This window comes from Calypte anna, chromosome 7, assembly GCF_003957555.1.
Source record: "Calypte anna isolate BGI_N300 chromosome 7, bCalAnn1_v1.p, whole genome shotgun sequence".
NCBI lineage: Eukaryota > Metazoa > Chordata > Aves > Apodiformes > Trochilidae > Calypte > Calypte anna.
This window is the reverse complement of record NC_044253.1, coordinates 1,986,386-2,014,141: the sequence shown is the minus strand read 5'-3', so window position 1 is coordinate 2,014,141 and position 27,756 is coordinate 1,986,386. Positions and strand designations below refer to the sequence as shown.

The window sequence follows — 27,756 nt, the reverse complement described above, 5'->3', positions numbered from 1 at the left end:
GTCGTGGAGTCTCCTTCACTGGAAACATTCAAAACCCGCCTGGACACGTTCCTATGCGAAGTGCTCTAGGTGGCCCTGCTCTGGCAGGGGGGGTTGGACTAGATGATCTTTCGAGGTCCCTTCCAACCCCTAGGATTCTATGATTCTATGATTCTGTGATTCTATGAACTTCTACTTAATCTGGAACACTGAGAGAGAATCTTTGCAAATCACCCTTACTTTTCATTTATATTCCATGTTTCTTTTTTTTCAAAAATCAGACCCTAAACCCCAAACCAACCACCAAACAACCCCCCTCAAACTTCAGAAACCAACCCTGCATCTCCTTCACACCCAGCAAACACCCCACTGTAAAACACTGGGGCTTTTGCTTTCAAGTTGACCTGTCATTCAGCATTACTTGTCATTCAGTCCCCACATCTGGATGTGTCTCACAATTCAATAAAATGTAATTTTTGGAAACATGAAGTGTTTAAAGCAAGAGCAGAGCTGGGATTTGTCACAGATTGTGTCACACAGGCAGGTCTGGTTTGGAAAGGTGAAATCACTGCTTGAGAGATAAATACCTGTCCTTAGAGGTGCAAGGAACAGCTCCCATGGTGTTTATTCCCCTTTCAGAGGAGCTCCTTACCTAATGCTTGGGCTCCACCTCTATCCCTGGAGACTTCAGCCCTGGGAATATTCCCTTTCCCAGCACCATCACTATGGAGACAGTGAGGCTGCTGCTGCTGAGTGAGGAGTGCTGGGGATTCACAACCTGCTCCACTTCTCTCTGGTTCATTCTCTGGTTGCTAAATGCAACGATTTCTAATTTCCTTCCCATCCTAGAAATGCCTTTTTTTCTTTTTTTTTTTTTTTTAAAAAAAAACAATACCCTGTATAGATCCTTTCCTCTCTAACCAAGCCTTGTAATGCTCTGTCCTTATTGTTTTGTCTGAATGTCCACACCTCCTCTTCCCCACCATCTGTCCTGCTTTTCTCATTGGTGTAACCCAGAAATAGATTCAGTGCATTCAAAAGACCATTGATTTCTTGTCTGACCTCCTGAAACAGCATAATTAGGAAGGACCTTCAGACAAAGGAGGCTCTTTACAGATGGAAGTGGCTCAGAAATTGCATCTTGAATGTAAAATGCCAGATAGAGGCATGAATACTCACTTGGTGTAGCTCGTTCTATAGATTTAGAAAATCATAGAATTGTTTTGGTTGGAAGGGACCTTGAAGACCATCTAGTTCTACAGAATTCCTACAAAATAGAATGGCAGGAGAAAATGGGTGTGCTGAAGCAAGATTTCAGCAGCCTTGTGTCCAAGTGTATCCTGTGTGTTACAGGCAGGAGGTTGTTGTCAGCCCAGCATCTCTGTCCAATTCAGTCTCCCCTCCTCTTTCCACCTGTGGTATTCTGCCATACAAAGCTTCTGAGTTCAGGGAAATATCCCAGTGAAATGAAAATCAAAAGGTTCATTTTGAGAGGCTCCTGATGGATTTTCTGCAGCCTGAGAAGTGTTCCTGAGTGTGCAAGGTCCCATGGTCTGACCTAGCCCTCCTTTCCTCCTCTGCTCCTGTGAAATGCACCAATGAAAAATCAATTTACATTTTTGCTTTTTAACAATGGAAAATATTATTTAAGTATTGGAAGCAGAGCAAAAAGTACTTTGAGTGAGGTACCATTGTAGGTGTTACAGTGCTTGAAGAAATGATCTTCACCATCATGATCTTCACCATGAGTTGGTTGTGCTCTATTTTAATTTGCTTTTGGATCTGGATTAATCTGCCTTTTTGGGTTTTGATATCTTTATCCTGTTTACTTGATTCCCTGCCAGGAGGATGAACAGTGCCTCCACTATTTTAAAAGAGGCTATGAAACTTTAGGGGCCTAAAATGTTGTCACTTTTCATAGAAAAGGAAGAAAGCTCTGTGCAGGAAGGTTGGCTCTGACCTTCCTGAAGCTCCAGCAGCACAGGCAGCAGTCAGGAGCTCACAGAGCCTCTCACCAGGCTCTAATGAGAGTAAATTTAATTTCTGGCATGAACACCTTGCCTGTCCCTCTTCACTGGGCTGCAGTGGGCTCATCATTGACAATGCTGAGGAAAATACTCTGCAGAGAAACTGATTTGGGAAGATGATGTGCAGGGATAACATCCTACCTGGTATGCACAGGGCACACCTGCAGATTGGTTTGTGCTCTTGCATTTTAGATGTGACAGGGCAGCAAGTGAAAATTGGTTTAAATGCTGCTGTGCTGCTTGTTGTCCTGATGCTCTCATAGCTGGTGATGAGAAAGGAGAATTGATGAGGTGGTTGGAAAGCTGGGGAGGAAGAAATACTTAATTGCTAGTAGGCTTTAGGCTGAAAGTTGGATTTTTTTTCCTCCTTATTTCCACTTCTGTTAATCCACGGAGCTAATCCCATCTATAACTTCAGCAAAAGTGGAGCCAGGGGTCCAGGGCCTTTGATGGCAGCAGTTCCAACTGCTGCTGTGTTTTGTGTGTTGGTGTTTCTGACCATGGAGGATGAACAGCCACCCTTCCACACCTGGCTTGGCCTCTCACCTGTGTGCATGGCAGCTCCTGCTTCCCATAGGTTGGGTACAACCCTTCTTTCCATCACTGAGTCCCTCTGTGAAGGACCATCCCAGGATGTTCATGATTTTAGGCAACCTCTGGGTTTTACTGACCTTGGATTATGTGCCTGCAGGAGAAGCTGTGCCTGAAGATGAACAGATCAGTGCAAAGGACCAGAAGAACCTGGAGCCTTGTGATAACACCCCCATCATTGATAACATCACACCAGTTGTTGCCAGCATCTCAACAGAAGAAAAACAGAAATATGATGAAGAGATTGCCAGTCTCTACAGACAGCTGGATGATAAGGTGTGAACATTGGCTTTGACTCCATTCTCTGGGGGTAAAATGGGAAACTCAACCAATATGGGTGGTTGCTTCCAGGAACTGGAAAATGTCCCAAAACTACCAATGCAAAACACCATTCCTTCTCCTGTCACATCCTATACCTGCTCTTGTTGCCCTGCAAATAGTGTTTGTGAGCATTTCCCATGAAATCCTTTACCTTTTGATTAAGGAGCTTGATACAGGCTTTTCTGAACTCCTTTTCTGTAGTCTTTTTTGTAAGTACTGCAACTCCCTCTGCACATTGAAACATCATCTCTGAGTCACAGAAAGAAAGAAAGAAAGGGAGAAAGAAGAAAACAGAGACTATCTCAGTTTTTTTTTACATATTTATTGTGTATTAGAATTTTAAGGAAAATTTATAACCAGTAATTGGGTCTCTTTTGATGGTGTAGTTCTAGCTGTGAACACTGCCTGAGTGCAGATGGCTTTTTTATTTATTTATTTGCACAGCTTGAAACACATCCTTGGCACTCAGAGCTCTCAGCAATACATTTACTGAGCACTTGTCATTAATAGCTTGGAGTTGTGTGAAGATAAGACCGTTATGGATGAGAGGAGCTCAAAAAGCTATGATTTCAGGACAGCTTTAACCATAAATCAAAAATTTCCTTTAAACTTTCAACTGCAGTTAGCAGGAAAATGTCAGATAAAAAGCCCATGGTTCCCTTGTCTGTTAATACTCAATTTTGGTGATTTCTAAATACCAAAGGAGGGGTGGGATGGTTGTGTTTAAGCCAGAACTCCCTTGTGCCTGAGGTCTCTCTGCCCAGTCTGCTTGCACACAGCAGTCTGTCTGTGTCATTCAAAATAACAAGGTCTTTGAGAAATTGCAGCTTCTCTGTGATGGAGAATACATTCCCAGGGACAGTTTCTAGCTTTTCTGTAGTGATTAGGAAAAAAAAAAGTCATTCTTTTACTTTCCCTTAAAAAAAGCAGCAATGACCATTGAATTGTTCTCAAGGGATCTGGCAGCAGCTTTGCTTTTTTTTAAAGAAAATATGGGAAACATAATTTGCTGCAGTACTGTAGGAAATGAGAGGAAATGAGAAGGAATTCAATCCTTAAAAGAAAACCAAAATACCACCATTTATAACTTACCACAATGTTGACCATTTTTAGTTATATTTTAATTTTAGCAAATGATTTGAAATCAATATACTTGGTAGCTGGATTTGCTTTCAGAAACCCATCTATTCACTGCTCTCCTGGGAACCACAGAACATCAGTTGGCTCTGGTAGGGTCAAAAGCAACCTTTAATTTTTGGGAAGTTCCTTTGGAGAAGGGTGTCCATCAGAGAGAAGGACTGGGTCAGGACTGGGTCAGGACTGGGTCAGGTGTGCCTCCCATGGACTTGGGGAGGGAGGACTCTTACAGCAGAGTTCATCCCCATTCCTCTTCTCTCTCTGAGATGAATTCCCACCCCTGAGGATGCTGCCTGAACAAGTTGAAATGTCAGGAAAAAGGGATGCCTGGCCCTGTTTGCTTCCAGGGTAGTGATGGAGCAGGAAAACCCAAATTCTGCTGTTGTGGGGTCCAAGTTCTGTGTTGGTTGGAGCTTCCCCTTTCACTCAGAGCTGGTTGTAGATTGTAGGTGGTTAATACAATTAATGATCTCTCTGCAGCTGAAGTCTGGGGAAAGAGTAAGAGAGAGAGAGTGTATTTGTACATCTATAAAACATTCCATAAGTTGGCCAAGTCCTTGCAAGTTATAAGGTACAATTCTGACCACATCAGTGGTTTTTTTACCATCAGGGACACATCTGCTTAGATACCAGAGGTAGCTGATGGTATACATTGCTTTTATTATATATATAGAACTCTCTGTTTGTGTTTTTTTCTCTCCTCTCATGCCACTCAAACCTGCACAAGGTTTGCTATTCTTGCCCCTCTTCTAGAAAGGGGAAATAAAAGTGAATAAATGAGAACTGTGAGAAGAAACTAAAAATCTCCAACCCTGTTTCATTGCAGGATGATGAAATCAACCAGCAGAGCCAGTTGGCTGAAAAACTAAAACAACAAATGTTGGATCAAGAGGAGGTAAGGAACTAAACAAGTGACAAAGGAACATGGACAGTATTTTTCACTTCAAATGTGGCTTTCAGTATGTCTGTATCCCTTCAGGTATCCAGGTGCTGTGGACTGTGGGTGGTTAACAGAATTCCTGGTTTGACAGGATAAAAATGACTCCTGGTCAGAAATGACTTCTGTTTGGTTTTTTGGCAATTAGAGACAGCACTGTGAGAAATCTGTGAGACTGAAAAATTGTTGCTGCCATGAATTTGCTCTGAAATCCTGGAGTGCTCACTGTAACCATTTTATTTTACTGGTTCTGTCCAGAAAATGAATGTGGGTTTTAAGTTGGGGAAATGATCACTGAGCTTACAGTCAAGTAATTTCCTTATCTGTCATTTGTGTACCTGTCACCTTTGGGCTCTCATCCTCACTGAAGGAATTACCACCTTTGTTTTACTTCCTAATTAACTTGCTACAGCTTTCTTTTGATTACTCTGTATTATATGCCACTCCTCTTTGTGGGTGTGCAAATGCAACAGAAATGCAACATTATTTTCTGATGTGTGTTACTTATAGAATAATAAGTTTGGGTTGGAAGGGACCTTAAAGATCATTGGGTTCCAACCCCCTGCATGGTCAGGGACCTCTCCCCCAGCCCAGGGTGCTCCAAGCCCCATCCAACCTTCAGCACTGCCAGGGATGGGGCAGCCACAGCTTCTCTGGGAACCTGGGACAGGGGCTCAGCACCCTCAAAATAAAGTATTTCTTCCTCATGTCCAACCTCACTCTCCCCTCTTCAGGTTTTAACCCATTCCCCTTCTCCTCTCCCTACCCCCCTGTGTCCAAAGCCCTCCCCCAGCTTTCTTGTAGCCCCTTCAGATATTGGGAGGTTGCTCTGAGCTCACCTGGGAGCCTCCTCTTCTCCAGGCTGAACAAGCCCAATCCCTCAGCCTGGCTTCCCAGGGAGGTGCTCAGCCCTCTGAGCATTTGAGTGGCTCTGCTCTGGACACCTTCCAGGAGCTCTGTGTCCTTCTGCTGTTGGGGACTCCAGAACTGGACAGGGGACTGCAGAACAGAACAGAGGGGGAGGACTTTTTTCTAATTGATTAAGCTAGCAGATTAATTATAAATCTAAGGCCCTGCCACATTGTGCTGGTACTGGTGGCTTTTGGTACCTTTTCATCACTGGCTGCTCCTTGGAATGGGTTTTTTGGGGGGGATTCTGCATCCTCCACCCTTGTACCTCACATGCTGTGAGCAGACCCATCAAGGGCTACAGGCATCTTCTCCATCCCTTTGCAGCTGATGGGTATCATGTGCTTAATAGCCTTAAAAATCTTGGTATGTTTTTCCACATTCTATCAATCTTCTGGGGAGCTGTGTTGATGCTCTAGGTGATATATAACACTTCCTTTCACTTGGAAGTCACAGTAATATTCACACAGCAAAATTTCTTAAGTAAATGTAAATAATAGTTCCATCTGTGTTTAGTAGAAAGATTATTTTAAGCTATTTTGTTGTTTAAATATTTACATGCCATCTGGCTTTGGCAATTCAGGGGGGTTTTCTGTAACGTGAGTGCACTTCTGAGGCTGCAGCATTACCAGGGAGATAAATTTCCCTTACATCTGAATCCTCCCTTTGCCACTTTGGGCACGTGCCAGCCTCTGAGCCTGCCTGGTTGCTTTTCCTATTTTCCATTAGCTCTCTGAGCCAAAAAAAAAAAAAAAAAAAAGCAGCAATACCTTCTGTGATATTTCTCCTTTTAGATGGTCTGGTTTAAAGAGCTGTTTCTCTTTTGCTTGGGGTCTCACACCCAACTCCTTCACTGCCCACAGCAGGTCAGAAATCCACCCAGCACCATCCAGTGGTGCAGATTTTGTCCTGTTGTTACTAGAAATCTGCAGTACAATAATATTCTACTAATTCATCTCTAGGAAGGCTTGAAAATAAGGGAGTTTTGTGAGTGTGAGTGCCCAAACTTTGCTGTTAGGATGAGCTTGGATGCCTTCTTGTATCTCATACACTAGTTTTATTCATCATTATTCTGTATTTTATTGGTTTTATGCCATGCTAAGTCCTGATTTTGATATTATTCTCAAAAGTACAGTAGTAGCATTAAATGTCAGGTGGCACCTTCTCTTGATTTTCACATCATTCAGCAGCAGGTGACTTCTCTTGGGTCTGGCTTTGTGCTAAGAACCTGACAGCTGAATTTTTGGGGCTTTAGCAGCTGAGTGAAGGTGAAGTGGTACAAGGGAGGGGACCATGCAGCTAACCCCTTGCCATCACCCCTGCCACTGGGGACTTGAGCATATCTCCTGGTAGGAAGCAAAGGTTAAATTAAATAACTTTGACAAGTTAGAATCATTCAGTAGTCCATGTGAAGCCTGTGTTTTCTTCTTTGGTGAATGTTTTGCCTCCACAAATATGAACAGCTAATCTGGCTTCAGCATCAGGCTTCAGATGATGACTAGGAATAATCATCAGAGGTTTGCTTATCACAATATTCCTGTAATGCCACAGGATCTTTGAGACTGCCTCAGAGAGCCCTTTGACTTGGTTCAGTTCAAAGCTGTGAGTCTGGGTTTAAATATTTCACTTTGTGGTCTTTTTCAGTCCCAGCTGCAGCATTGGACTGAGGGCAGAACATTTCTTGGGAGTTATGATACTAAAAACTATTAAAATAAGTTTCTCTGTCTTGTGTCAAAATAGGATTTAATTAAGAATTTTCTATTCACTGAAGTTCAGAGCCTTTTTGCTTCCTTAAATCCATTTATGCTGAACCTGATTCTGTTCTGCTAGAGTAGCAGGAATTGTCTTTCCTTCTTTCTCTCCCTTGCACACACGTGCAGATGCTCACTTATGCTTTCTTTCCCTCTTTAACTGTTTTTTATCTTTTCAGTGTTGTGTTTTGAATGAGTTCTTGGGTGACCTAATGTTTCTGTCATCCCTCATTTCCAGCTTTTGGCCTCCACTAGGAGAGATTATGAGAAGATTCAGGAGGAGCTGACCCGACTGCAGATTGAGAATGAAGCAGCAAAAGATGAAGTGAAAGAGGTCCTGCAAGCCCTGGAAGAATTAGCTGTCAATTATGACCAGAAGTCCCAAGAAGTGGAGGACAAAACAAAAGCCAACGAGCAGCTGACTGATGAGCTGGCCCAGAAGAGTGTAAGAGCAAGTCCTGGTTCCCAAAAGATTTCCATGAAGGAATAACACTTAGCCAGTTCAGGAATCTTTCAGCTACTGCTGCCAAGTATATTGTTTTGTTGTTTAAAAACTGGGGTAGAAAGGAAAGTGTTAAGAGGTCAATATTTGCCAAGGCTACCTTCTGTCTTCTGTCTTAATTAAACAATAAAATTAAGATCAGTCAGAAACTGCTCTGTGGAAGCTGGTGGCAAATTGTGGAACTGCTGCAACCTTTATTTTTTACATCATAACAGCAACTAAATGGAAAGTAAGAACTGGATGGTTTGTGTTTTGGTTATTTAAAACCTGTGTTATGCCAAGAGAGATGTGAAAATCTGGTTTGTGTAAATTGCAGCATTTTGTGTTTTTCCAGACTTGGCCCTGTGGAGCAGGAGCTTTATATAGATTCAGGGGTTCACAAGGAAAGAACTGAAGAAGTTCAGTTAAGAAAAATGAAGATTGGCTTATTAACTTCATGCATCTTCCTTAATTCCTTACACAAACTGAGGAAGCTGTTGTTAGCAGCTCTATTTTCAAGGAAGACTTTGTTATCCACTTCAGTAAAACAGATTACTAATAAATCCCTTTGAAAAAAAAAATATGACTTTTCTATCCTTCTATACCTCTTCCTCTGTGATTAACCTTCTTTGACATGTATTATGCAAATAAGATTCTTAGAGGATTTATTGCTTTACTAGATCTAACTTCTGCTTTTAAACCTTTTCAGAGTGCCCTGACAGCAACCCAGAGGGAGCTGGGCCAGTTGCAGGAGCTCAGCAACCATCAGAAGAAGAGAGCTACAGAGATCTTGAACTTGCTGCTGAAGGACCTGGGTGAGATTGGAGGAATCATTGGTACTAATGATGTTAAAACAGTAAGTTAGTTGTTGGTTTTTTTTATTTTATTGCTTCCTTCTCCCCAAAACCTCTTGCAATATAAAAATACTTGATGTGGGATACGTGTGACACAGCAACACTTCTGCCAGGACACTCCTGTTGAAATCCTGGCTAGAGCACAGTGTGAAATGTTGAAGAAATCTTTGCCTGGGTCAGAGATGATCAGTGTCACTGCACACAAGTACCACATTTATTCCCAGCTTGGTATTTGAGGCCAGATTACTGTGTGGATGTATTTATTAATGGGGTTACCCCCCAAAACAATACAAACATGAGCCTGCTCCTTCATTATCTGGCATGACATGGTATTCCCAGAATCTGAAGAACCCTTATTGGTGAGATTTGGTTTCTTTTTATTTGAAGTTTCTCCTAAAGCTGTTGTGTAGCTGAAGGGAACCAGCTCTCCCAAGGCAGAGCTCTGTACACATGGGCTGCCCAGGCCACCTGAATGAAAAGAGAAATTGTTTTCTGCACTCTGGTGTTTACTGCCTTTCAAGAGTTGATGGTTTCATCAGAGAGCTCACACTTCCACAGATCTTTTTGAGCAATTTTTGAAGCAATCAGTGCTTTAAAAGTACTGATTTCCAGCACTGGGGAATTTTTGCTAAGTACCATGTAAACACTGATGGGACAGTAGGACCACTTTAACCTTTCCCTATTGACTGATGAGCTTGGTGAGAAAAAACTGCAGAGGTTGATTTTCCTCTGAGGCAGGAAGGTAAGAATTGGAGTGAAGGTGGCTGAAGCAACAGAAACCCTGGTATCTGGATGTGCCTGGAGATGCTACAAACTCTGAATTTTTCCTTCTGGCTCAGTAAAGGAGGTAGCTGCTTGCTTTGTCAGACTTCTGTTGTAGGTGAGCAAAATGCTGGGCCTCAGAGAAGATATTTGTGTGGTTATTGCTGACCAGCACATCTCTGATGGAAACTTTTCCTAGCCTGGAAAATCTTCCTGCTGATGTTAATCTGATCTTATTTAAACCCACATGACAAAGAGTGACAGCAAAAACTGGCTAAGGAGTTAATTTTCTCCATGTACATCAAGTCCTTGCAGTTCATTCCATTTTCTTGCTTTTAGTTTACATCTCAGTTTTTGAGCAAGGAATTTCCCTGAGCAATCAAAGGTAAAAGAGAGTCTGTGGCTGGAGTGCTTTGAGTGGACCCTGAGCTGTTGATACCCTGCTGAAGCCCCCTTAGATCAGCAGATGCTGCAGAGGACAGGGTTCCTCTTGTCTGATCTGGTTATGCAGATGTCAGGACCACAAGACCCAGTCTTTGCTAGGTGCTACAGCAACCTCTGGTGGCCATTGTTATAGGAATTACAGGAAAAAATCTTGGAAAATGGAGGCAGGCTCTGATTAATACATTTTTAAATTGTAACTAAGATGTCAGCATTTTACAGGACAGCTGTGAGTGTACATAAGGCCAGATTGAGAAACTTTTAGATGAATGGTATCAAATTTGTTAGCAATTAGCATCTTCTCAAATTGTGTCTAATTTTGGACCAGACTGAGGGTTTGGGAAGCACTTGTGGTTTTTAGGCTGCTGGGAGAGGATACAGCACATATTTATTACCTTCCCCTTGGTACTGCTGGGAAAAAGCAAAGAGCAGATGAAGTTGCTGGCCATATGCTTGCTCCAGGAGAGCCTGCACAGCTCCTCAGAGGTTTACATGAATTAAGTATTTGAAGAAAGATGAGGAGAAAGACTTGCAAGGAAGAAGGACTGTGTTAAACCAGGGAAGGAAATGTGTAAATAGAATGATAGGAATATGAAAGTGGTTGCTTTCCTCTTCCCAGATGAGATTTCCAGACCCATGCTGGTCCTTATTGAAGAAGCAGAACCCTTCAGAAGGAAATGTCTTTAAGGAGTCCCTTGAAAATGCTCCTCAGCTTCCAGCTGCTGGACAGAAGGAAAATTTCTGGTGCTGGAAATGAGGTTTCTCCAAAATATGCTCTTGCCATGCTGGTAGGCTTGATTCCTTCAGATGCTAAACCACTAAATCCATGAAGCACACTGTGAATTCAAGCCTTAATTTCTCACTTTTGAAGCTCATCAGTGAAGTCTGTAAGAAGCAAAGTGTTGTAAGATGTTTAAAGGTGATCTGCAGGTCTGTGGGTACTCCTTGGGTGCTTCTGTGCTTTCACAGAGGCTTCTTAGCTCTGGGCAGGAGTTCCAGAGCAGGAAAACTGCTTTGCCTTGCCTTACCTGTGAGAACCACACCTTCCAGGTCACCACCTCCTGTGTCTTTAGTTAGCAGATGTGAATGGAGTGATTGAGGAGGAGTTCACCATGGCCAGGCTCTACATCAGCAAGATGAAATCCGAGGTGAAGTCTCTGGTGAACCGCAGCAAGCAGCTGGAGAGTGCCCAGATGGATTCCAACAGGAAGATGAATGCCAGTGAGAGGGAGCTTGCAGCTTGCCAGCTCCTCATTTCACAGGTATGTTGGGTCCTTCCCTCTCCCTTTGCAGCAAGGTCTCAGCTTCCTTCCTCAGGAAACCTCTGCTGGGAGAGAGAATCAGAGAATCATAGGAAGTGAGGGGTTGGGAGGGACCTTGAAGAATCATCCAGTCCAACCCTCCTGCCAGAGCAGGGTCACCTATAGCACCTATATGTTCACACAGGAACAAATCCAGATGGGCTTTGAATGTCTCCAAGGAAGTAGAATCCTCCCTGGGCAGCTTGTGCCACTGCTCTGTCACCTTTATAGTGAAAAAATTCTTCCTAATATTTATATGGAACCACCTGTGCTGGTTTATAACCATGATTTATAACCATTGCCCCTTGTCCTGTTGTCAGTCACCCTTGGGAAAAGCTTTACTGCATCCTCCTGGCATTCACCCCTTACATATTCATAAAGATTGAAGAGGTCACCCCTCATTCTCCTCTTCTCCAAGCTGAAGAGCCCCCTCAGCCTTTCCTCCTAAGTGAGATGTCCCACTCCCTTATGAGAAATGAGGGAGCAGAGTGATGTTTCCTCTGTCTGTTTTGCTGCTTTCTTCTCTCTTTTCCCTTTCCTCCCCCTCAATGTTTTTCAGCACATTGTGTGGCCAGATTGTGTCTTGCTGTAGATCTCAAAATGGTTTTGATGGCATAATAATTGAAAATCCCCCTCAGGGTGATTTCTTCAGCATGAATTTGGTATTTTGTGCCTTCACTTTAAAAGCAACCAGTTAGTCTTAGACAACCTGGAGCAAGGATATCTCTTGCCCTGCAGCAGGATGATTTTAGTAAGTGATACTTTATAAAGCTGTAGCTGGAAGTGTGATTCTTAGTATTACAGGGAGGCTGGAGAGTTTTGGCTGTCCAGAAATGATAAATATAATTTTCATCCTGTCTTTAAGTAGACCCTGGCCTGGCATGGCCTCATCCTGCCAGCCTGCACTGCTCCCTTGCCTTGGGAATTTGCATTAGAAAAGCAGATTAAGGCTTGGCTTTGTGGGGTGGGTGCTGCTGCTGGCAGGAGAGGAGCAGGAGGTAGCTCTGGGGTTGGTGTTTTTCCCCTTACACTGTAAGGGGCCACACAGGAGTCACAGAGAGCTTCAGTGTCACCAACGTGACCATATGGTTGTCCTCAGTACCTGTCTGCAGGTTTAGGAGTCGAGAGACTTATCCAAGTACTGGGTGTTCAGATGGTGAATAAACCAAAAAGAAATGCTCTTAACCCAGGGCATCACCTTGCCTTGGCATTTGGGAGGTTCTGAAAGTAGGTGCATGTTGAGGCCCACCTGTGGGAAGAAGCCAAATGATTTTATGCTTAAAATCTTGGTAATAGGCAAATGCACCTTATCTGTAAAGCCAAAATTTGCAAAAACAGTTCAGGAGGGGTTCAGAGACACCAAGCCTGGCAGAACTTAGTCCTGAGGCCTTGCAAACTCAGTACAAAGCTGAGTTGCTGACAAAGCCATATCACAGCACTTGAATTCCTAGGAACAAGTCATGGTACTCACATCTCATTGCTGTTCCCCTTCTCTTTCAAGCATGAAGCAAAGATCAAGTCCCTTACAGACTACATGCAAAACATGGAGCAGAAGAGAAGGCAGCTGGAAGAGTCCCAGGACTCTCTCAATGAAGAACTTGCCAAGTTACGTGCTCAAGGTACAGCACTGGCTCTTGTGACCATCATTTCTTTCACCTGCTGTAGCTTGGAACATTCAGGCTTGGCTGAAGGATCCTGTGTAAAGCAGTCCTACAACATTTTATTCTCTGTTCAGTGCTTTGCTGTGAAGACATAAAATTGGGAATAATCAGAATATTTAACTCACTGCACTTCCTTGTAGCACTTCAGATAAAACCAGGACTCTCCCTTTCAGCCAAGTCCTTTCATAAAATGCAAAGAAACTGAAGTCTCCCAAAGCAGAGAATGAAATCCTCACAAGGAGGACTGTGATAGATCAGGTTATAACGTGACACAGGTAGGTTGAGAAGGTCCTGGGGGGGCTGAAAACAATGTGAGGTGTTAGGAAAGGAAAAGAGACTTTGGGCAGTGTGGTCACAGCTTGGGTCCTGCACACCAGGGCTGTTTCTGCCCTTCCAAAGCTGTCTCCCCTGATCCCACTGCCTCTGCAAAGAGAGGAACTGGTTGTTTGGGTTTTTTTAATGGCTGGAGGTATCTCATCCTGGAACCATGCTGTTAATTCTCAACTGTCTCCAATTTGAAACAGAGAAAATGCACGAGGTCAGTTTCAAGGATAAGGAGAAGGAACATCTCACCCGGCTGCAGGATGCAGAGGAGATGAAGGTAGGATGGGATGTGGCACTTTCAGAGGGCCTTCCTCAGTGAGATCAGGTGTTTATCTGGTAATCAGAGTGTAATTCTGTCTGCCTGTACAGTGTGTGCTTTTAGAAGACCTTTCCCCCCTCTCAGAATTGCCACCTTCTGATAGAAAACCTGACCTCATGTAACTGTACATTTGAAATTAGAGACCTTGCTCCTTTTGAGGGTTGACCAGGTGAAGGAAAAAGGTGAGTTGTAGCCTGGGCATCTGAGGTTAGAGTCTGCTGAGCCCTGTGAGCTGAGCCAGCATCAAAGAGGAGAGAGGTTCAGTGGAGTGTGTTTGCTGAAGTGGATGTCCCAGGGTTCCTCAAATCACACAGATGGGGAAATGAAATATCAGAGCATCCATAGCTGAGAACAGGTTTGGTATGTGATGGAAAAATTATGTTGATGGATCTCAGTGTTACTAATTTTTTGCCAGGGGAGCTCCACTGAAAGTCAATTTTCTAAGCAGTGAATCATGATCCTGGGCTTGATGTAATTTAGATACTAAAATTTTATTTAAAAAGAGGCTAGGTCACTTTCCCAAATCACTTGGCAAGAACTCTGTCTATCTCCTAGAAATAATAGTGAAATATAACCCTGTTTTGTGGTATTATCTTCTTTCTTTGGAATGCAAAGAAGTGTGAGAAAATGTGCAAGTTTTGTTCCTGATGGAGTTGCAAATTGCATCAAAGGAAAAATTGAATTTTGATAGTGGTAGAGGGTAGTGGGAGAGATTTGTCAACTTCACAACTTTTACCTCCCTTGTAATAAATTAAGTTACTAAAACAGTTGTGCAGTTACTCCCTTCAGATGAGAGGGAAAAAAAGCATCTTAAGAGATGCAATGAGTTCTTCTCACTACTTGAGATGTATCTAATCCTCAAATTTAAATAACAGGGCTGTGGCTGAACAGTTCTCAGAGGGGGAGGGTGTTTTGGGTTTTGATTCTGTCACAGGTGGAGGCACAACATTTGCTTGGTGAATAAACAGGTGAAATAATTGAGGACTGGGAAAACCAGTGCACTGGGTGTGCTGAGACCCTGGCTCTCACATATGGTAGTTTTGGGAAGAAAATGAGGAGAAATGGGTGTACATCTGTTGCTAAAACCTGTCTGATTGAAATGCTTGGCTGAATAGATGCAGGGTTTTGTAATCACAGAAAGATCTCCGAGGTAGATTCCTGAATTAACCTGATCTGATCAGCTTTGGTGAAATCCAGCAGGATGGGGTGGTGTAGCTGACCCCTCAGGAGGAAGCTGAGCTGGGAATTCTCTGGTTTTTCTGTTCCCTGGTTTTTCACTCTGCAGAAGGCACTGGAGCAGCAGATGGAGACTCACAGGGAAGCCCACCAGAAGCAGCTGTCCAGGCTGAGGGATGAAATTGAAGAGAAGCAGAAAATAATTGATGAAATCAGAGAGTATGTTCACTTACTTCATCACTTTGTTCCTGTCCTGTGACACTGGAGGGATGGTTGGGGGTTGGTTCTGTTCCTTTAATTGATGTCTCTAAATCTCAGTGTCCTACAGAAGTGGTGTCCTTACGTGCAGCAACCAACCCTCTAATTATCTGGCACAGTGGATTTTAGTTCTTTATTGGGGAGCTTTGACAAGTCCATAAAATTATAGAGAGGAAAAGGAAAGATATTGGTACCCCTGCAGGTCAGTGGGGAGGAGAACAGCAAAGTAAAGGTTTTGAGGGACAGCTGCCAGTCCTGCCACAGCTTCTGTGAGTTTGGGGGACTCAAATATGTCCCACTTTCACACCCTTGATATTTCTTCCTGACACAGCAACTCTGTTAGTCAGATACTCCAGCACTTGAAAAACAGAAAGCTTGCAAGACCAGTTTGTGGCTTTTAAGATAAAAGAAGTAAGCCACTGAACTGAATTCTTCAGCATTTCAAAATATTATTCTTCAGATTCTTTACCCTTAATATACTTCAGAATTTTTCAGTAGAGACTTAGAGCTTCACTTTCTCTAACCTCATGGTGCTGGTGGATATTTACCCCTGGTTTATGGGCTTCAGGACTGAGCTGTAGTGACTTTTTCTTTCATATTCCAGTTTGAATCAGAAGCTGCAGCTGGAACAAGAGAAACTGAGTGCTGATTATGATAAATTAAAAATTGAAGACCAGGAGAGAGAAATGAAACTGGAAAAGCTCATGTAAGTCAACACTTCTCTCATCTGGTGTCCTTGAGTATGGTGACACTTAGTGTGTCCCCAGGAAATGTCCTAGTGAGAAGCATTTGTGTTGAAATAATCACACTGAAAATACAGTTTCAGTAACAAAACCAACATGCAGTAGTAATATATGAGTACTCCACATTTTTATATTGTAGGTCTTTATATTGGGTTTGACACTTGGAAAAACAATTAGATTTAATTTGATAAAATAGCAAAATTAAATGCCTCATTCCTTATTGTGCAGCAAAAACAAACAAGGAAGAAGTTAGGGTTCTTGGGTGGGTTTTTATGGTGTTACATTTTAAGTAACAAATCAGGTGCCTGAGATGAGATGCCTGATAGATGAGATGCCTTTCCTGAAAATAAGGGAGAAAAAATTTCTGTGTGGACACAAAACATTAAGATAGTGACTCAGCCATTCCATGTGAGAAAGCTGCATATTTGGGACAGTCAAAAGCATAATTACAGATTCAAAAGAGCTGCACAATTTGCTCACATCTGCAGATGTTCTACTCAAACTGAATGCTGATTGATTCTCTTCTGTCTGACATGACTTCAGCAGTTTTTATTTGTGTTTAATGTTGTGATCTTTTTAGACTGCTTAATGATAAAAGGGAACAAGCAAGAGAAGATCTTAAAGGGCTGGAGGAAACAGTGGTATGTCTTAATTACATTTTATTGAACTTTATTCCTCTAGGTCTCCATCACTGGTGTATCACTGAAACAGTTGTATCTGTGCCCAAGAAAACACCCAGTTTATATTAAGTGTAGGCTTCATTTGTGCATTTAGCCAAATAATGACATTGAAAGTTAAATTTTAGCATTAAATGCTGTTACTGTTGCTTCCTGTAAGTTATCACTGTCAAGTCTACTGGTGCTCTGTGTCACTGGCCTAAAATTAAATGTAATTTTAAATTTAAAAATTAGGCATCTAGTGACTGCATGGTCAGTTGGAGTTTATTACTGAAGCTGAGCTATTCAGGTCCTTGCAGCTTTGGCTCCTGATGGCTCCCCAGACATTAGCCTTGTAAAAATAAACTCATGGGAGGGACAGATTTAATCAGCTTTCAGATACCCATCAGATATCTGTAGAGCTTGCATGAAGACTTTGTTTGCCCTGTACACTGCACCAGTAAGGCAGCTGGAAAGCAGGGCTGGGCAGGATGATGCCATCAGCTTGCAGAAACCCAGCTGGTATTGTGAGTAAACATTGCTGAACTATCTTGCATTCAAATTTTATTTCCTTTGTTAGAATTTTCATAATTTCTGCAGCAGGAATGAAAAACCAAGCACAGAGAGGGACAGGAACACAAAAGCCATCAAAGGCCAAATGTCGCTCATCCCTGCCCATGGGTATGGGAGGCAGCAGGCAGGAACATCACTGTAAATAAATCACAGTAAAATCATATATCAGCTCAAATCTGAGGTGAATTTTTTCAACCAGAGTATCCAGTGTCTCTTACTGGTTTGTGCTTTTTATTTTGATTTTGATTCCAGGCAAGAGAACTTCAGACCCTTCACAACCTGCGCAAGCTCTTTGTTCAAGACCTCACCACCCGGGTTAAAAAAGTAAGAGCATCCTCTTTTCAACCAAAGTCTTCTCTTTTTGCAGTATTCCTATGATTTACTGGAAGCCTTTAGTTCATGTTGTTACAAAATGGGCTCATGTCTCTTTTAGTAATGGTGAGTAATAAGATTAAAACTTTCCTGGTGTTCATTACTTGGCATTTGAACCTAATTGATTAAGGACAATTTGTTTTGGTAAGGGAAATGAACCAATCCAATTCAGTTCAGTTCCAAAATGCTTTGAGGTGGTGTTAACAGGTACCAGAAATTATTAAATATAACTTGCACAAACCTTTGCTATACTGAAAGCTCTGGCCCTTTCTTTCCATGGGCTTCTGACCAGTCAGCCTTCTCCTGACAAAAATCTTTTGCAAGAATTAAATATGTTTTTAACTGCTGAAGAAGTTAAGCATAAATAGTCAAAGGCTTCACAAAGCTTTTCAGTCTTTTAGGGTAGCTTTGGGGAAGAGTTTCTATACTTTATTTTTTTTAAGGGTGAAAATGCCTACTACAAACAAAAATCTTCCAGGAGTTAAAAAAAAGGGAAATTAGGTTTTCCCACCAAAATCTATGATTTTCCTATTCATAATTCTTCTGTAAGAATAGTTTATTTTTTGTGTAACAGGGAATGTGGCTCTTAACTATCAAATGAACAGGTAAAAGAAATATTTTTTTTAATCTGGGGCTCTGGAAGACTTTTCTGCCTTGGGGAATCTTAAATTGAGAAAAGACCTGAGCTTCCCCTCAGGTTTCTGCCTGGCTTTGCTGAGTGCTGCAAATCTCTGTGCAGAGCGTTGAGCTCGACAGCGACGATGGAGGTGGAAGTGCTGCCCAGAAACAGAAAATTTCCTTTCTTGAGAACAACCTGGAACAGCTTACAAAGGTTCACAAACAGGTAAGGGCTTTCCTTTCTTTCCCTTTCCACTTTCCACTTTCCCCTTTCCCCTCTCCCCTTTCCCTTTCCCCTTTCCCCTTTCCCTTTCCCTTTCCCTTTCCCTTTCCCTTTCCCTTTCCCTTTCCCTCTCCCCTCCCCTCCCTCCCCTCCCCTCTCCCTCCCCTCTCCCCTCCCCTCTCCCCTCCCCTCTCCCCTCCCCTCTCCCCTCTCCCTCTCCCCTCTCCCTCTCCCCTCTCCCCTCTCCCCTCTCCCCTCTCCCCCTCTCCCTCTCCCTCTCCCCTCTCCCCTCTCCCCTCTCCCCTCCCCCTCTCCCTCTCCCCTCTTCCCTCTCCCCTTTCCCCTTCCCCTTTCCTCTCCCCTTTCCCCTTCCCCCTTCCCCTTCCCCCTTCCCCTTCCCCCTTCCCCTTCCCCCTTTCCCCTTCCCTTCCCTCTCCCCCTTCCCCTCTCCCCTCTCCCCTCTCCCCTCTCCCTCTCCCCTCTCCCCTCTCCCCTCTCCCCTCTCCCCTCTCCCCTTCCCCTCTCCCTTTCCTTTCCCTTTCCCTTTCCCTTTCCCTTTCCCTTTCCCTTTCCTTTCCCTTTCCCTTTCCCTCTCCCCTCCCCTCTCCCCTCCCCTCTCCCCTCCCCTCTCCCCTCCCCTCTCCCTCCCCTCTCCCCTCTCCCCTCTAACCTCTCCCCTCTCCCCTCTCCCTCTCCCCTCTCCCTCTCCCCTCTTCCCTCTCCCCTCTTCCCTCTCCCCTCTTCCCTCTCCCCTTTCCCCTTCCCCTTCCCTCTCCCCTTTCCCCTTCCCCCTTCCCCTTCCCCTTTCCCCTCTCCCCTCTCCCTCTCCCCTCTCCCCTCTCCCCTCTCCCCTCTCCCCTCTCCCTTCCCTCTCCCCTTCCGCTCTCCCCTTCCCCTCTCCCCTTCCCCTCTCCCCTTCCCCTCTCCCTTCCCTTTCCCCTTTCCCCTGTCCCCTTTCCCCTTCCCCTTCCCCTTGCCCTTGCCCTTCCCCTTGCCCTTCCCCTTGCCCTTGCCCTTGCCCTTGCCCTTGCCCTTGCCCTTGCCCTTCCCCTTGCCCTTCCCCTTGCCCTTCCCCTTCCCCTTCCCCTTGCCCTTGCCCTTGCCCTTGCCCTTGCCCTTGCCCTTCCCCTTCCCCTTCCCCTTCCCCTTCCCCTTCCCCTTCCCCTTTCCCTTTCCCCTTCCCCTTTCCCCTTCCCCTTTCCCCTTCCCCTTTCCCCTTCCCCTTTCCCCTTCCCCTTTCCCCTTCCCCTTTCCCCTTCCCCTTTCCCCTTTCCCTTTCGCCTTTCCCTTTCGCCTTCCCCTTCCCCTTCTTCTTCTCCTTTTCCCTCCCCTCCTCTCTCCTTCCTTCCAGTTCCTAGTTGCTATTAAAACAAAAGCTATTGTGTCTTTTTCACTGATTAACAGTAAATTCATCTGAAAATTCAGCTATGGGGAAAACTTTACCTGTATCACTGCTCTGTAGTATTACAAATTACCTTTTTTTTAATAAAAAAAAAAAGTACTCCTTAGTGTAGTATTATATATACCTTAAATACATCTATATATGTATAATACATATACATATAAATACATATACATATAAATACATAAATATACCTTAAATACACTTACTATGTGGCACCTCATTAGCTAAAAGTGTTTTTTCCTGCCCATAAATGTGCCCTTCATGTCAGAAGCAGCAGTGCTGAGCTCTGTCCCACTGCCCAGGTGCAGATCCTTTTGGTTTCATTTCTGGGCAGAGCCATAGCAGCATCCAGTGCAGTTTGCTGAATCTGTTATTGGTGAGACCAAACCTTCCCTGAGAGCTCTGGGCATTCCTGGGGAAGTGCAAAGAAAAAGCAGGACCCTGACAAGTGTCCACTAAGGTTCAGTATTTTGAGATTCTCAGTGAACAGATGGTTTAAAGACCTAGTTTCTAAATGTGGAAATGGGGACGTGTCAGGAGTGCCTTTCCTTTTACTCTTTTGCCCTTTTTTGCACTCAATTCACACATTTTTATAGCACTCATCAGTGTATATTTACTCAAAACCAACTAGGAGCCCAAGTCTCCTAAGAAACTTAAAGGAAAAAATGGAATTGAGCTCAACCTGAGTGTGATATCACCCTGCTCTTATTTCATATCAGAACTATTTGGTTGAACAAAGGTTCAGCACGTGCAAAAAGCACATTGTGACAGGGTTTTTTAAGCTTTGTGTTTTCATCTGGCACTGAGCCTGGACCAGCAGGTGTAAAACATTCTGATTGTCAAACATGTGAGTGTTAGGGCATGCTGTTGCTTCATTGTATTATTAATGTGGTAGTTAGACCACTTTCTTTTATTCAAAAAAAAAAAAAAAAAAAGAAGAGTCAGTCCTTGGGAAGAGTTTTCTGTTGATTTTTAGCAGTGGTGTGACCAGTTCAGTGGGAGTTGTCCTGGATTTTCTGTTTGCCTCTGGTTTTTATATATGAAAAAACCAATCCTCTCTTTTGGCCAGTGTTGCATGGAAAAGTTCATGTGTTCTCCTGCCAATCAGATCTCCCTGAGATAAAATTTTACCAAAATCATTGCTGGAAGAAACCTCTTCCTTTCATCCAGAGCAGACAAGGTGTGAGGAGGCACCAGGGGCGTTTTCCCGCTGTCCTTGTCCGAGCACCTTTCCGGGAGAGTCCCAAGGGTTATTTTTGACCCCTCTTTTGTTCCAGCTGGTACGTGATAATGCAGATCTTCGTTGTGAGCTTCCTAAGCTGGAAAAACGACTCCGAGCTACGGCAGAGAGAGTCAAGGCCCTGGAGAGTGCACTGAAGGAGGCCAAGGAGAACGCCATGCGGGACCGCAAGCGCTACCAGCAGGAGGTGGATCGCATCAAGGAGGCTGTGAGAGCCAAAAACATGGCACGGAGAGCACATTCTGCTCAGATTGGTAAGCTCAGATAAAGGGTTAGGAGTTCCTCACATCATAGTTGGGCTCTTTGCTCAGGTTTGGATGGAGAGAGCTTTGGAAGCAGCAGTTTGGGGCAAAGCACGGGGGCTGCTTCTCCTCTGCTGCTCAGGAGTCTTCATTTCTTAATAGAAAGTGCCCCCACCTGAAGTTTAAAGCTCCCCTGCTATTTAACTCAGTAAATAAATGGTATAATGGGTCTTGTGTGCTCTTCTAGTGACCTGAAAACTTGTCTCTTGAAATTAGGCTCTCACTTTCTTCCTCCTCCCCCATATACTCTGCTTTTGCTCTTTCCTTGCCTTTCTGGACCTTTCCCTTCCTCTCTTCTTCCCTTGTAACTCCTCCTTTAGCTTTCATTTGAGCTGTGTAGCCTCCAGAACCTTCCTGTGGAATTCAAGTGTGGTACAAGCTGGATGCCTGCCTGCAAGCAAACAGTGTTTAAGATGGGGCAATTTTTGCAAAGATTTGTTGGCATTACTGGAGTAGGAGGATGATGGGTTGGATGGTGTCTTAAAAACCTGTGAAGTTATCAGGCAGCTCACAATGGTTCCTGCTGTATGCTGCTTCTCCTAGGAACTCTGACAGCTTTGCCTTGGCATCTTCTGCAATGATATAGTCAAGTGGGCCTAGAAATAGTCAAGTAGGCCATGGAAGGTCCATCCCTGACCACCAAGGGGGTCATGACTTCCCTCTGCTGTATGGATAGACCCCAATTTTGGCAGAGATGAGGGGAATGCAGGGGGGAGCTGAACAGCTGGATGGGTTTGCTGCCTGAGGGGATGCTGTGTCCACAGAGCTGGATTACAGATTCCTCTGCCAAGCCCAGCTCCTTGGGTGGAAACAGTGGGTTTGTTGGAGGGGAGAAGGTGAGGTGGGAAAGCTTGTGTGAAATCTCAGTGTCTTGTTTGCTTCCCTCCTCTCTGCAGCCAAGCCCATCCGCCCGGGTCATTACCCTGCATCTTCTCCAACTGCTGTCCACGCCATCCGTGGGGGAGGGATGTCCAACTCCAGCTACTATCACAACACCAAATAGACAAGAAGTAAGGCACAAGTAACTTACTCATCTCTTCTTTCATCAATCACCCTGTTTTCTTACATTTCACTCTTCCTTTTGGAAAACCCAGAGTATTTTTTTTCTAATTTTAGAATAATCATCACTTGGCTGATGATTTAGCTGTGAAAATGAGTACTGAAGTGGGGAGTGCCTTGCTAAAATGCTTTGCAAACTGATGATAAGTATGATTTTAATGACTTACCAGTTAAAAATGTTAGAATCAACTAAATCTGCACTGAAATCCATACACAGAGGTGTGAAACTCATGTAGTAAAAATAGAGATCCAGATGTTCCTTCTCCCAGTATAGTTTTCTGCTTTCTGTAACATGAATGTGTTTCAGTGTTGAGATATTCCAGCCTGGGACAGGGATAGAGCAGCAGCACAGAGCTCTCCAAATTGCAGTGTCACTGTTTGGCACACTTCACTTTTGTTTCTTTTGCTTTGCACTCTTACTCAGCTCTCTTCAGACAAAAAATGTAAATATTTTACTTTATTACAAGGGCTTGGAGGGTTTCTTTTAAGCAAAAAAACTCATCCTGGCAAGATGAGCAGCACATGAGACTGCTTCTTGTATCCTACCCTCCCACTTACTTATTTAATACTTGTTATTTCTGCAGTATTTTATGTCTGCTACTATTTTAGGTGATAACTTCATGTTCCAGGCATACTGAGAGTGTGATGGGAGTGAGTGGCTGTGGAAAGCAGCCAGTGGTCTGTGAAGTTGTCCCTCCAAGTTTGGCTTTTTTCTCCTCCTGAGGATTAATTCTTTCTAACAACTCTCTTCTGATAGAATGTGGTTTCCTTTAGGCACTCTGCATTCTTGGGCTTTTTTTTTTTTTCTTTCTCTTTGGTGAATGTTTCATGTCATGCCTGCATGCAAACCATCATCCATCACCTCACACTGGAGCTGTTATTGTGTTGCAAGGATTGTTTCTGATCATTGTGTTTTCCATGAGCCCTGTAGCTGCAAGCAACATATTTTCAGCTGTGGATGAATCAGGGCAAGTCCTTGCTGAGGTTTTTTGTGCATTAGCTCATTCAGAGCTGAAACTGGCTTTTCCATCTCAAGAGTGAGAGAGCCTCTGTCTGTCTACATAGTTGCATTCCCACCTCTGTGAAAGGGAAAAGAGCACCATACAGAGGCATGTCAAGTATTTCCAAATGGAGATCCTAGCTGCTTCTGTGGGGAAAAAAAAATGCTGCTACCTGCCTGAACTGGGTGGGCCTTTAATAAACCATCTGCTCTGTAATGAAGTGTCAGCCTCAAACAGACCACACATTAGGTGTAGGCACATGTCAAGTGAACAACTGCAAGGTAATAAAAGTTATTAAGGAAAGGCACTTCAAACCAGATGGGTGGATAACAAGAGAGGGCTTTGGAAGTCAACAGAAAGCAGTCAGAAGGCACAGAACACCTCTTGGATGCTTCAGCAGTGGAGCTGGAGATCTGAAGGTGGTGGAGGTTGAGCAGATTCAAGCCCCACTTGGAACATGTTGCAGAGGAGCTCCTGGGCAATGGGGGTGGAGGAGAAGAGGATGGAAGATTTTAAACAGAGTAAACATATGGATTTATGGTTTCTGAAAACATTAGGAAAAAATGTTTCTGCAAACTAAATAGATGTGCTACAGGTTGGAATGGAGCCACTGTAGAAGTCTGTATGAGGGGGCTTTTTTCTTAATTGGCAGTAATGCTCCTTTGTGGCTTTTAGTGCTGTAATTTCTGTATTCCTTGAGTTTGAGTCTAACACCTGGGGGTGTCAGGGGTCTCCTCTTGGCAGTGTAACTGGGTTGGACTTGAGGATCTTAAATGTTTTTTCTAGCTAAAGTGATTCTAGGAGTCTCTATTATATGTAAAGCAACATTTAGAAATGCTGGGGGAGTCAATTATCCTTGTGGGTCTCATTCAACTCAAAATATTCTATGGTTCTGGTCTCTGATTACCACTTCAGAGAGCATTATTTTAGGCTCTATAATCAGTTTTTTAATTCAGTCAAGCTGGGGTTTTTTGCATGTCTAGAAAGATATCTTGAAGGTGTAGTAAACTAAGGCCAGCAGTGATGAAACAAGGTCAGTTCTCATCATTTTGGATCCTTCAGTTAAGATTATTGGCAAATTGCAACTATTTGGCTGCCAAAGGAGTTTGAGGGTATCAGAGAAACCTGAATTCTGAGCTCATTGCATGAAAGCCCAGGGGCCTGAGTAAGAGTGTCGGTAAAGTTACTACTTGTGCAGGGAAAATTCAGTCCAGATTGTGTCCATAATAGCTCTGAGACATTTCTCAGCTCTGCAGAATCACTCCTTGCTTTGGAATGGCTCAGTTCTGCACAGCCAGAATGAGAGGAGAACTTCTTTTTATCTTCATTTAACAGCAGTGGAACAAAGGTGGGGGTTCTATATAAATGTTTGCTGTCAAGTTACATACTCTGTCTCTGGAATGAAAATTTTATACCAGGATGAGGGGTAATTTATCTTCCACTCATTCATTATTCACAGTAAAGATAAGAGACACTTAGTGCTGTTAGGTTGGGCAGTGATTATGATTTATTAACCCAGCAGCCTACCCCACAGGAACAGCCAGGGTTGATTTTGCTGGTTTTATGAAGTTTATTGGTAAAATCTCTTGTGCAGAGCTGGGTGAGCCTCTGAGGCTAATCAGGACAAAACTCAGACTTTGGCCAGTTTGGGTAACATTGCCTAGGTGCATGAAGGAAGGAGATGATTTTTACCCCAGGAGTGGTTTCTGCTCTGTTTGCTGACTCTGAACAATAGCAGATGGGAGAGAAAAAAATGTGGGTGTTGATGAAATGTGGTCCTGAAATTGCAACTTGTCAGTAGCTGGCTGAAAGAAGAGACTCAGGAGGCCAAGGAGTGTCTGCAAATCTCTACAAGATAATTCCTCGGTCTACGTGGCAGGTGGTTTTGCAAAGTCAAGGATAATATTCAAGTTTTTCAAATAACACTTGGAATTAGAAAAGCAAAATCTACAGAATCTTGTTTTGCTTTAGGTAGGAATAAAAAAAAAAGAGGGTGAAGGTAAGGATGTTAAAGGGATGAGAATTAAGAGTTAACTACAATTCCCTCTGTTAACTTAGGGTCAATTTAAAAACACTGATGCATTGATAGTTATGGATTCATTTATAACTTGATCTTCAGTGGAAAAGTTTTTTTTTAATAACTCTACAAGAAAATGCTTGAGGAAAATGCCTCTCTCTTTGTAAGGCTGACCTTGTACTAGCTAATTTAAAAAATACTCCCAGTTTCTTACGTGTTTCTATTCACTTGTATGTGGCTTTCCATTTCTTATGAGAAATGGGGGTGGGGGAAATTCAAAACTAAGAGTTTTTAAAAGTTTGTTTTTCAAATGTTTTATAAGCAACTGTAAATCCCCTTTGTACTTGGTAACATCTTGAACTTTGCTTCTGGATGGAATTGCAATTAAATTAGTAAGACAGATTCCTGTATAATATGCATAAATGTTATATAAAATATGTATAGTGTATTTTATAATATCACCAGGATATAATAGGAAGTATTTTTATGTATTTCTTTAAACACATTTTACAATATATATATATATTTGCATGTGTGTGTATATATACAAGGAAAGCACCTCTCTGCCAGGAGACCTATAAACCAAGAATATTGTTTAGGATTTGTATGTTTTAAGCCTTTTATAACAAGCTTTCATAATGAGTTTTTTATAATGAGTTTTCAAACTCAGCTGCAGTTACTTTCCTTTATTTGCTGTGGAAGATGTGCTTGCATCTGCTGATCAGCATCTCCAAGTGCTGACCAGTGGAGGGGAAAATCCCATTAAAAGAGCAGAGAGATACAAGAGGCCTGGCAGGAGGTTTAGATAGTGCTTAGGATGTGAGAGGCTGTTTAAGGCAAGACAAAACACTGCTGCAGGTAGCAAAGATGAATTTCATCAAGAGAATATTTTCATTATGGCTCTGCCAACATGTGAGGTGGGAAGATAGAGCAGACAGAATCCCCCTGCAAGGCTTAGTAAGCAAACCCCTCCTTTTAGGAGTTGCTGAAGATGTGCTGTGTGTGATTCTTGTTCCATCACTACCAGGGTGGCTTTTGGGCTGCTGTGCATCCCCTTTGCTTTGCCATGGTGCACACCTCTGCTCTCCAACATCCCCTAATGTTCATTCCCTCTCTCGCTCTCTTTTGACAGGTCAGTTCCACTTAGCATGTTAAGGACTGTCATTAAGTCACTAGTTTCTTTTTTCCCCCTCTTCAACCTGATCCACATCCTTCATCCTGCGCTTCCTACAGCCCTCGGCACTGCACTGGTCCCAGGTATTTTGAGCTTCGTAGGATCTCCACGTGTACAGAAGTGTTCAGCTCAACTCTTCTACAGATACTTGTACAATGTATTTAACATTTACCCAGTAAGGATAGCAAGTCTGCCACTCAGAATCTCACTGACTGCATTTGACCCCTTGGCGCTGGTTAGGTTGGGGCTTCGACACCCAGATTGATGCTTTCTGGAAGTCCTCTGTTGCATCAGTAAATCCTGACTTCTGGCATCAAAAGAATTAATGATTCAATGACCAAGTGCCATCAAAGGCAGGTGATTGTGCTCTGTCATGACTGATTTACTGTATAATATACATATTATTTTATATTTTTAGGGGATGAAAATGTGCTGCTATATGGTTTAATTTTACTGCTTACATTTTCAGAAGTAAATTTCCCCAAAGAACCATTTGTAATATCCTGATTAAAAACCTTTGGACTGTACAAAATAACCTTTATTGCAGTACCTGGTAAAGATCAAACGGGATGCAGAGAAATCTGTTAGTATAGATCTAAGTTTTGCAGTTTGGTAGTTCCATGAATATATCTGTGTGACCTATCTCTAAAACTCCAAACCGCTCTGCTTGTAGTTCTCCCGACAGTGGTGGGTTTTCCTGGAGTGTGGTGGCTAGCCCTGTGTTTGTAAGAGTTGTTCTTGATGCAAGTTTGAAGGCTTTCAGAATGCTGTGGAAATCTTGTCTTGGAAAAAACTGACAAGCATCACTCCCCTTCCCCTTCCCCTCCCTCCCTCCCCACATGCCTTCAGCAAGCCCTGATCTGTTCACACCGGAATTCCGATGCTGGAACGAACAGACTCAAAAAGCCAAATCCTCCAAAGCCTTTCGACTTCTACCTTAAAAAAATAAGCAGCCCAAAAGGAGGTGAGAGTTGTATACTCGAGCTGTCCTTTGCAGACCAAATTTTGGGAATGAGTTTGGTGGGAGGTGAGGAGCTTATTGCAAAGGAAAAAGAACGTTTCTATCGGTTCCGACACGCGAGTCGTCCCACGCTCGTGTGGCAGGGAGGAAGGATGAGTCTGCTCGCCTTCCTTGGATCCCTTT

The 27,756-nt window shown here is 43.3% G+C and overlaps 1 protein-coding gene across 1 annotated transcript in view; it reads left to right on the top strand.

The window, feature by feature from the left end:
• KIF5C (kinesin family member 5C) overlaps positions 1–27,122 on the top strand; it is a 74,003-nt gene extending 46,881 nt beyond the window's left edge. The window contains exons 12-26 of the mRNA XM_030454613.1: positions 2,698–2,873; positions 4,882–4,950; positions 7,891–8,097; positions 8,843–8,989; positions 11,264–11,452; positions 12,993–13,110; positions 13,677–13,753; positions 15,081–15,190; positions 15,834–15,935; positions 16,553–16,613; positions 17,454–17,525; positions 18,313–18,417; positions 21,097–21,313; positions 22,258–22,371; positions 26,571–27,122. Coding sequence (XP_030310473.1) covers positions 2,698–2,873; positions 4,882–4,950; positions 7,891–8,097; positions 8,843–8,989; positions 11,264–11,452; positions 12,993–13,110; positions 13,677–13,753; positions 15,081–15,190; positions 15,834–15,935; positions 16,553–16,613; positions 17,454–17,525; positions 18,313–18,417; positions 21,097–21,313; positions 22,258–22,364 — 1,757 coding nt within the window. The 3' untranslated portion in view covers positions 22,365–22,371; positions 26,571–27,122. The remainder of the gene's footprint in view (positions 1–2,697; positions 2,874–4,881; positions 4,951–7,890; positions 8,098–8,842; positions 8,990–11,263; positions 11,453–12,992; positions 13,111–13,676; positions 13,754–15,080; positions 15,191–15,833; positions 15,936–16,552; positions 16,614–17,453; positions 17,526–18,312; positions 18,418–21,096; positions 21,314–22,257; positions 22,372–26,570) is intronic.
• The last annotated feature ends 634 nt before the right edge of the window (positions 27,123–27,756 follow it).